This window comes from Melanaphis sacchari, unplaced genomic scaffold (assembly GCF_002803265.2).
Source record: "Melanaphis sacchari strain LSU unplaced genomic scaffold, SCAv2.0 Contig36_pilon_pilon, whole genome shotgun sequence".
Classification (NCBI taxonomy): domain Eukaryota; kingdom Metazoa; phylum Arthropoda; class Insecta; order Hemiptera; family Aphididae; genus Melanaphis; species Melanaphis sacchari.
Window position 1 is genome coordinate 1837361 of NW_020271232.1, and position 10462 is coordinate 1847822.

General features: G+C 29.7%; 1 protein-coding gene across 4 annotated transcripts in view; it reads left to right on the plus strand.

The window, feature by feature from the left end:
• LOC112597010 (syntaxin-binding protein 5) overlaps positions 1-8090 on the plus strand; it is a 136200-nt gene extending 128110 nt beyond the window's left edge. For 3 of the 4 annotated variants that reach the window (XM_025342909.1, XM_025342911.1, XM_025342912.1), the window contains exons 17-22: positions 35-319; positions 1184-1292; positions 2660-2743; positions 5848-5943; positions 6010-6134; positions 7745-8090. In XM_025342909.1, the coding sequence (XP_025198694.1) occupies positions 35-319; positions 1184-1292; positions 2660-2743; positions 5848-5943; positions 6010-6134; positions 7745-8010 (965 nt within the window). In that variant the 3' untranslated portion in view covers positions 8011-8090. The remainder of the gene's footprint in view (positions 1-34; positions 320-1183; positions 1293-2659; positions 2744-5847; positions 5944-6009; positions 6135-7744) is intronic. The other variant, XM_025342910.1, reaches the window with a different exon arrangement.
• Positions 8091-10462: the final 2372 nt, after the last annotated feature.

Below are 10462 nucleotides of genomic sequence, written 5' to 3' on the forward strand. Positions count from 1 at the left end.
TAGTTACAATAACAATAATCCAATCGTGTTGCAGAAACGCCAACCAAAAACTCGAGCGGACTGAACCGCATGTCACCTGCGCTAACGGGTAGCTCGGAAAGCGTGTCCAGCAATCCCGGCGGTGGCGGTGGCGGCGTCGGCGGTTCAAGTGTCCCACAGATCCAGCAGCAGTCGCAGGTGTCGTGCGACCGGCAGTTCGTGACCATCGTTAGTGAGAAACAGGTCAGGGTGGTGGCCCTGCCGTCACAGAACTGCGTCTCCAAACATGTGATATCCGACGCCGACTTCATAGTCAAATCCGAAGTAATATCCATGAAAGGTAATCTCACCCCTGCAGTTCTATTCGTTTACGGCACATTGGATAGTTTATGAGATTGTAAGAAAAAAAAATAAAAATATTATCGTGAGAGGGAGTTAGTGATAGAGAGAGAGAGAAAGAGAAAGAGATGGAGACGAACAGCGTAATGATCGATGTTGATTTGAAACATATACGAGTAACGTTATGAATTTATCATCGGCCCTGAGATAAATATACATTTTTTTTAGTTCAGTCATATTTCTATGTAAGTACGTGATTTCGCATACGTCTGAATCATATCAATCTCATGAATACGTATGCTGGTGATACGATTGAACGATTCTTATTTTGTTTTCACATATCAAACTATATAATGTAAATATGAGTGCCTATATATATTATATATATTATATTGATAACATATTATTGTAATACCATATACCCGATGGGAAGGTTGACTCTCCGAAAGCATGAAATTCAATTTCAAGTTTTCAATATTAAAGTTTACAAAATAGCATGGTTTTTACTTTATAAATCCTCCCCAAATGTATTTTATTTTTTATAGTCACGGTTTTGTATTTCTAATATCTAAAAGTATCTGACAGTTATGATATGGGTACTTAAAAAAAATACTGAAATATATAAAAACATTAAATATACGTCTTATATTATAGTAATAAATTGATCTTTTGGCAGGAAAATTCTTATACTTCTTATACTCTTCGATGTGTAAGAATATACACATACGACATACATCTATCGTAGATTGTCGATTTCAACTCTCTTATCACGTCTAACTATAAAAATAACGAAATATCATTGTAGCCTAATATAATATATATGTTTACACGCTTCCTGACTCGGTAAATATATTTTCGTTTGCAGATAGTGTATGCCTGGCATGTTACATATCCAACGGCCACATAAACATCTATAGTCTGCCGAGTCTCAAGGTGCTGGTGGACGTCGACTTCCTGGCACTATCTGATCTGAGGTAGGTACCTTTGAACAACAACCACGTTATCATTGCGCGCTTTCTGTTTCTATTTTCGTGTTTTCAATATGTTTCATAAAGAAACACGTGTCTCCTTTATACCTATATAAATCGTTTATTAAAAAATGCGCTCGCGTATAATATGATATTCTATAATATATCACAGTCGGGCCTGGTTTAAAGTGTATACGTGGCACGAGAGTAAAATATTTTGTTTAAATTTATAAATATATTTTATCATGAACGTGATGGTGTTTGTTATGATAGAGTAAAATCAAATAGTGTTTTATATTCACTAAGTCAGGCCCGATCTATGTATACAATGTATGATTTTTTTTATAAATGTTTCGCAGTGTACTATGTGTGTAGCCTTGTAGGGAAAAATGTTTTCACGGCGCGCTACGATTTTTTGATATTTGTTGTACATTTTAATAGTGATAATGTTATTATACATGTACACACGGTCGTATATCATTTTTCCAAAATTAATAAAATTCTATCTCGTTGAAAAATCGGTTTCGGAAACAGATTAAGTGTAGTTTCAATTTCCTGCTTTTTACCCGGCCGAGGAGAAAAAATCGATACTTAAGAAATTACTACAACCCGGGTCGTATTTATTTTTTTTTCGTTTGGTGTTGAAATGGCATTGCGCCAAGTCAACCGCATCGAAATGACCTTATTTGTTTCACTTTCTATGAATATCATTTTTAATATTTAAGGTTAATATCTCGCATAGTTATGCTAATTATTACGTGTAATATTATATGATACCGTTTATTGTTATAAAATGTGAATTTTTTTTATTTTTATTCAATTTTTTTAACCTCTTACTATTGTTTTATATTTTCTACCAAATTATTTACCATTCCAGAACGATTTAATTGTTATATCTTCCAAATTATATTATGATCGACGACAAACCGCGTCAACGCAATATTATATATTGTTATTAAAAGTGGCATATTAACATATCAAATCAAATGCACTCTTTAGATTAATAGGAATTGCTGAGTACCTACCAATATTTATTATTTCTAAACTTATTGAACTTATTATTACGTATAGAAATATCATATTATGATATTATGTGCCATTACGTATAGTATTTTATGATATTATAACAACTATCACAACATCAAACACAGTAACTATGTACATGATGGTTATTATGTGATCATTTTTAATACTTATTGAATATAGTTATGATCAATATTTATTTAAGGCGATCGTTTTGTGTACAATTCACCATGACCGTCCATGAACTGTAGAATTATTTAAAAAAAAATACTTACCGTTCAGTCATTTGTCGTCTCGGACTATATGTATTTATTAGTTTTTATTATCTCTATGGTTTGTATTGTGGCCAGTTTTCAGACCCAGAAACAGGGCATAGTTGACCCAATGTTATCCATATGGGGCCAACAGATGTTTGTCAATGAAGACACTGACCAGTAAGTCGTGAACATTAGGAACGCCATACAACATGATACACACACACACACACACACACACACACACGCATACAGACAAAAACACATTATATACGTGTCAATGTATATATTATAGATACGAGCTGTTAGACGTCAATATTATAAAACTATCCTTAACATGTAAAAGTACATACATTAACAATAACTTATTACTAAATACTTACACAGTTTTGAAAACAATATTAACATTTATTTTTTTTTTTTACTTATTATGAAATGTTGGAATATATGTTAATTTATTTTTTATTTATTGTTAATATAGATATTCTTACTACAAACCATTTTACCCTATCAACTTTATCAACAAACGAAATTAATTTTAATGCCACAAAAATATCTTAATAATTATTATATCTGTAAATCTATTTCATCTATAATACGTATAATTTATATCCAGCGCATGCATTCATAAATATTGTTAGCACCCTCTTCAACGCCTTTTTATTTTACATCACAGAACTTTAATGTTTCAATTGTTCTATTCCAGTGATCCGATGATTTTTATTTTATCAATAGTGTTATTGCATTCTCGAAAACAAGCAACTATATAGATATATGTGTATATACTTATATACAACACTTTTAAAATAAAATTTATTATTTTCACTGAGTTCGATTTTGAAATAGAATACTTTTAAAGGCACTGTAAATTTAAAATATCCTCTAGACTTTGTAGCCCGTGAATTATACGTCAGTCGCGTTACATTGATTTTTATTTTTTATTAAACTGTATTCAACGTTTTTAATTTTTTATACAGTTTATACTGTTACTACACTTTCTAGATTATTCATACATTAATAGGTATTATATTTATATTATGTACCCATGAATTTCGTTTGTCTTGCAAGTTTAATTTGAACTTTGAACCTGAATATATATTTTGCTTTATAGAAACCTTATTCGGCAAATAAAGTTACGATGCTTATCATTTAATGACAACTCGTGTATATATATAGGTATATATTGTATATATTATCCAAAAAGTTTCCATACCACAGGTAATATATATATACCCCAATCCCAAACTATATTATTATAAACATCAAAGTTTTGAAATAATATTAAAATGTTCACAGTTCACTATAATAACTATATGCAAAAAAAAAATGATTTCGTATCCGTGTCATTAATGTAATAAACCACTGCAATCTAATATAATTTGAGGGAGGTATTTTCTTGACAGCACATAATATATGTTACATAAAAATGAACCGATGTTTATATTGCAATCATTGAATTCATCTTAGTATAACAACCTTTTTGTTCACCAAACCATCACAGACATTCATACCGTGTGATACATTGCTACAATAGCGTACAAACATTATATATACATATTCAGTAACAGTATACACCAGGTATGTCTAACGGCTCGGACCTTACACAAATGTACAGTAACACACTTGCACTTAGATCTTTTCTGGTTTTAATTTACCTTCAGATTTACCCTTGTCCTACTTAGCTATACCGTCTCTTTTGGCATGGATACCTAACCCAATAACTTCATCCAACAGCTCGTTATCAAGTGAACGTATATATATATAAATACAGCTGCATTATGTGACGCTCGGCTTTTTAACTACCCTTCACCCCCACCCATATACGGCTTTTCCCATCGTTTTCATGCATTTGTTCTCGTGTTGTTGATTAAATCTCAGTCCATTTGTATTATACATACACGCTATTTTTGTTCTATATTTTTTGAACTAAAATCAAATTATTGTCAGAAGCTTTATAATGCTTCTAGTGCGTTTCAAAAGTCCGAGCGACAACCTTGGACTAAAGATTTTCTGAGATATTCGAAAATCCCGATAGTTTACTCTAATAAAAAACATTGATTCCGTAATTTTCTCTCACATATATTAAATATTTAAAAATGTCCGTTACGGATTATCGCCGGACTACTGAAACGTACGAATAAATTACAAAACAGTTTAAAAAGAACCATTGGTTAATATTATTATTCTGATCGTGCAGCACGTTAACCCTATGCTTTGATATAACGTTTATTTTTTACTTAATTTTTCTTTTTTTTTCTTTTGCATGAACTTCTCTAATGTGTTTATCTATTACAACATTATGTATTATATATATAACTACCTAGCACTCGACTGTAAATATTGCAATAAGCTATCCAATTTTGTGTTTACTAGGAAACTATCGCGACTAAAGTCTAAATGAAACTAGGCTATCATATATATACCATCACCAATCACTCACCTTAACATAACTCTATAACCGTCTTAGCTATTTTTTATATCCTATGTTATATACTATAAATTTTCATTAATCTTCAAACTATTATCGCGCACGTCTTCGAAATCCGAAAACTCGTACAGATCGATATATAAGTCGTTCAACGCGGCAACATTGAAAACAGTTAACGTGTGTCTGACCGTATGACAATAATAATAATTTTAAATTTCTTACGAGTTTTTGGATACATTGCGGAGACCCTCTATCATTTGCACACCAAACCTATGTTTTAGAAGAGCACAATATATATATATGTACAAAAACAACGGAACAGGATCAAGGCGCTCCTATTAGTTCTCGCCGAATTGTAAAAAGAATTAACACATATAATTGTATATACTTTATTATATTATACTTAACAAGCTAAATGCATATAAATATCATATTTGTGTACAGTTAAACAAATCAATTGTGTGTTTATTACTACACAGTATTAGTCATTGTGTCGAGTGTAATTTTGTACAAAGGCCACAACAAAAATTAGGGTTTTAGTTATTTTTCACCAGATATATTATTGTTATAGTGTATAGCGTCTGTAGAGTTTTTTCAATATTTATTATTTATTATTCTAATATTAATATCAATATTATTATTTTTATTATTATTATTATTATTGTTCTTGTTATTATTATTTTAATTGGACACTGGCAAATGTATAGAGTGTGCTATGTCCCGTGTTATTTATTTTATTTTATTATTATTGTTATTTTTTATTATTATTTAATCCTCTTTTTTTTTATTTTTCCAACTACGTCTTTACATCCATATATGATTGTTAACGTTTATGTTTGTGTGTATATTTCTATAGAATTGCCAAGACGTTTTGCTTCAGTAATCGGGGACATGGATTGTTTTTGAACACGCCTTCTGAGGTGCAGAGATTTTCTGTTTCCACCGAATTCTGGTGAGTCTTATTTAGTATGATAATGTTTTTTTTTAACATAACACAATTATTTAATGAATTTTTTAGCCAAAGTCTACCAGAAATGATGGGCGAACTTTTCCAACCACACGAGATGCCCGAACCGCCTAAGCAAAGTTTCTTTATAGGACTCTTTGGAGGTGGATCTAGATCCCTTGACCGCGAAGAACTATGTATGTAAAATTCCCATTAATTAAATTTTTAGAATAAGGACACCCACCTCTTAACTTTTACTTTTTACCCCATTTTGACCAACTACCAAAAATCAAATGCTAACGGTATAAAAAATATATTGTGTGTTCGTATAATGAACGTTTGATATTTTATTTCAGTTTTAATTAACCATTTTTATTCTATATACCTATACTGTAAACAATTATTTCCCACTGCATAATAATATATACTTTATATAGGTATAATATTTGTTCGTAAATCGTAGTAAAATGTCATAATTCCGTGAATCACTTAACGTCTACATATTTTTACTTACCTTGAAACCGATAAAATCCATTTCAGTATTGTTTGTAAATCTAATATCGACCAAAGGAATACATTATAAATTTCCAACCAATATTCTGATAATAAATTAGTAATTGATTAGACTATTCCAAATATATAAATCCTACGTTATTCTATCATCGAGAAATTATTCGTCTCAACAATTTAGACGTTATTTGTTACATGGGTCATACGTTTCTAAATACATTTAATTTATATACCGTATATATAATATAATATAGGTAATACATTGTTTGTTACGAATTATTATTTTTATAATACCCATTAAAGAATTTTTGCATTGTAAACCATGTGTTATAAAGCAATACTGATAGTTGAATAATTACACAAATCTATAAATCGCAATATTATAAGTGAAATGAGACAGACTCGTACCAAGTGTGCGTGTCGCCAGTAAAATCACATACCCTTTGTCTTCGATCCATTTATTCTTTCGAGCAATTACTTTTAGAAATTTCTTCGCAGCAGTGGTTTTATTTCCTATTTGCTCTCTTGTCTTCATCAATCACTGTTATACCGTCAGTAACATCATGCACTGTAGTTTCTTTTTTTCAGTTTTCTGGGTTAAAACTTAAGGTTGGAATTTATGGACTAAACAATATCGATCAACGTGTTTTTTTTTTTGTTTTTTCTTCGTCACGGTTTTGGTATGAGAAAACGAACTCTCTTCTACGCTGTACTTATACATATACATTTATATAATACATATGTCATTAAATAAACGTCCAGTTCCTTTGAGAAATTTCAGATGATTGGTGATTGAACATTTTTGTTGATAATCCAATACACAATTGACCTAGATACTTAAAGTAATAAAATAATTAAATCCGAGTTGATCAAAAAATAAATTATATTGATGAAATATATTTTAAGAAAAAAAAAAAAAAGAAACATGGTATTTTATGGTTAGATATACATTTATCAGATATAATTGTAAATTTAAAAAAAAACTTCTTAAAACATTTAAAAAAATGTTTACCTTTTTCATTACTATTACTATCTAATAACTATAGTGATAATGCATAGTATGTATACATTTTATAACATAAGAACTGTGTAAATATCTAACTGTATCGAAACATACCTACTTTTGATCCTTCAAAGATGGTTACACTTATGCCAATAGTTATGTCTTATCTGATAAGGTTTATCGTTGAAAAAATAATTATAATTTTAAATAAAATTACCCCCATCATGTAACTTAGCGTTTACTTATTATTATTATCATAATTTATTGGAGTTTTTTATGTGTATTTTCAAACAGTCGGTGAGTCTGCCAGCGGTAAAGCACCGAAACTCGTAGCAAAACTTGTACCCGGTCCGTCAGCCCAACTGGACGCACTGGGCAACCGAGCGAGCACGGCGGCCAGCGAAATATCGAGAGCCCATCTATTGGCTGTGGAACGTGGCGAAAAGCTCAGTAACCTAGAGGATCGCACCGCCAGAATGATGAATGAAGCCGAACAGTTTTCCTCCAATGCCCGAGAGTTAATGATGAAGAACAAGGACAAACGATGGTATCAACTGTAAACCCATCGATTTTATTTTGTCTCTCTCTTCGTTAGTATATATATATATATATATATATATATATATATATATACACAATCTCCCCACTTTTTCTCTCTCTTTCTCTCTATATATCTATCTTACACATATATACACAAACGTACTAAAAAAAGTCACCCACACACCGAAAAATTGTATTTAAGGATCTTTAAAAAAAAAATTTTCTCTGTTAACAGAATTCGCTTCAAAAAAATAAAAAAAACTATTTTGCTAAATATTCATATAATATTTTTGCCATCAATTAAATGTAATGTTAAACGTTAATTTAATATTCACGTTATTAAACATAGTCTAATATATTACCTATTTATAGGTATATACATAAGTGCATATATTATACCATTCATTGATTAAACTATTTGCGATTTTACTCAACCGCAAGAACATAATATTATTATATAGACCACTCAGACAAACCAATTCATTACAATAATAATTGTATTATGTCAAGAAATACAAAAAATTTACGTCGTTCATACCAAGTTATTCGTTTAATTTCAACTGGAAAATAATACCACTCGTTGATAATATGTGTATATGTATATATAAATGTGAGTACATAATATACATAATATACATTATATATATATATATATATATATATATATATGGTGTGATTATTATTTTAAGGATAATAATATAAACTCATTAGTCATTTAATTGCATATTTATATTGTATTACTCTTAAAAAATAATTAAATCAACATAAAAACGGGCTGTGGTTGTAGTAATATAAGATGTATTTAAGTCATAAATATATTAAATTGATAGTTTCTTTATATAATATAAAACATATATACATATGGAAATAATAATTCACGGTTCTTACCATATGTGTTTAAATTTATAGCGATCGTGTCAGGAAAATCAAAACTAAAAAAAAAAATTTTCATAAGTACTTAGATCTTAATGCCCAACAGACGTATTGTTATAAGAGTATATTATATACCTCTGCTATAGGTTAGGTACACGAAAATTGTACAATTACCATCCCGTGTGTGCGTGTGTGGCAGGCCGTTTGTGATTATTATGAAGCAATTTGTGCCTTAAAAGTAAGATGTTATATATAAATATATAGCCTACGATGAAATAAACTGTTTTTAGGGACTATGAATATTATATTGTAGGTAGTGTAAATTGTTATATTAATATTTTCTTTGATATATTTATAATCTAACGGGATTTATATAAGTATGCTATAGGCAAATATAACAATTAATTTAATCCTAATAAGAGAAAAAATTGTTATGTATTTTCTGTTTTCACAATATTTAGGCTTTCTGAAATACGAACACGATATTATTATATAAGTTTTATTACTTATTGCAATCGTATAGAGCGTGAGGAAAACAATAAAAATTTCTCCCAATATGAGTAAATGCTGTTTTACCTCAACGAAAGTCTTTACCCCAATAATCGTTTTCCCATAATGCAAAATCTAGTCAAATTACATAAATGCCGCTTAACTGTATCGATAATGAGTGAATATAATATTATACACGACCAAGTCATACAGAATTCGTTTGGGGATCAATACGTTTTAGCTTATATATATGTATACATATTATCTATTTATAATAATAATAATTATTATTATTATTATTATAATTATACTAATTGTAGCTGTTATATTTTTTTCCAAAATATTTTCTCATTTCGTACTTGTATTTCTATAGATTATAAAATAATATTATATAATAATGTAAGCTAAATAACATTAGTTTAATTTTAAGAATATTTATTGATAACTACTCTACAACTATGTGACAATGATTTTACGATTTCCTGTACATATATATTATATTATAATATAATGATGATTATATTAAATTTATGTGTACGGTATGTATGTCAAATATGGTTTTCAAGGAGTCTCGTCTCGGGTCTGTTGTGATTTTCGTGTAGCTTTCATCATCTTAACAAGTACATAAAAATATTTACTGGCGTCAAGTTTCACATTATTTTATTTTCATCAAATTTAATATTATTGTATGTATCATACAGATTCTAAATGAACCCTTCTTAACTGTTACGTATACCTATCGTATTATATTTACTCGTACACTGCACATTATACCACGATTAAAAAAACATTATTTTTTCCCCGACATAACGCAATTTCTACATCCGTGCACAATAAAACATACGCGCACATTACCTCGAACAATTTTCCACCATAACAGCACTGCCTGTCAATATTTTAATTTCTTGTGCGTAAGTAATTTTTCCGACGAGTAATTTTTCACGATTCGCTCGCGCGACCCTTTCCAATTCTCTGGCTTGACAACGCCATCACTGGGATAGGAAAATCGTTATTGATGAAAATTTGGCCCCGTAAGACCCGAACGAGATGCAACAGACAAGCCATAAATTACCTACCGGGAAAAAAAAATAATAAAAATGTGATATGAAA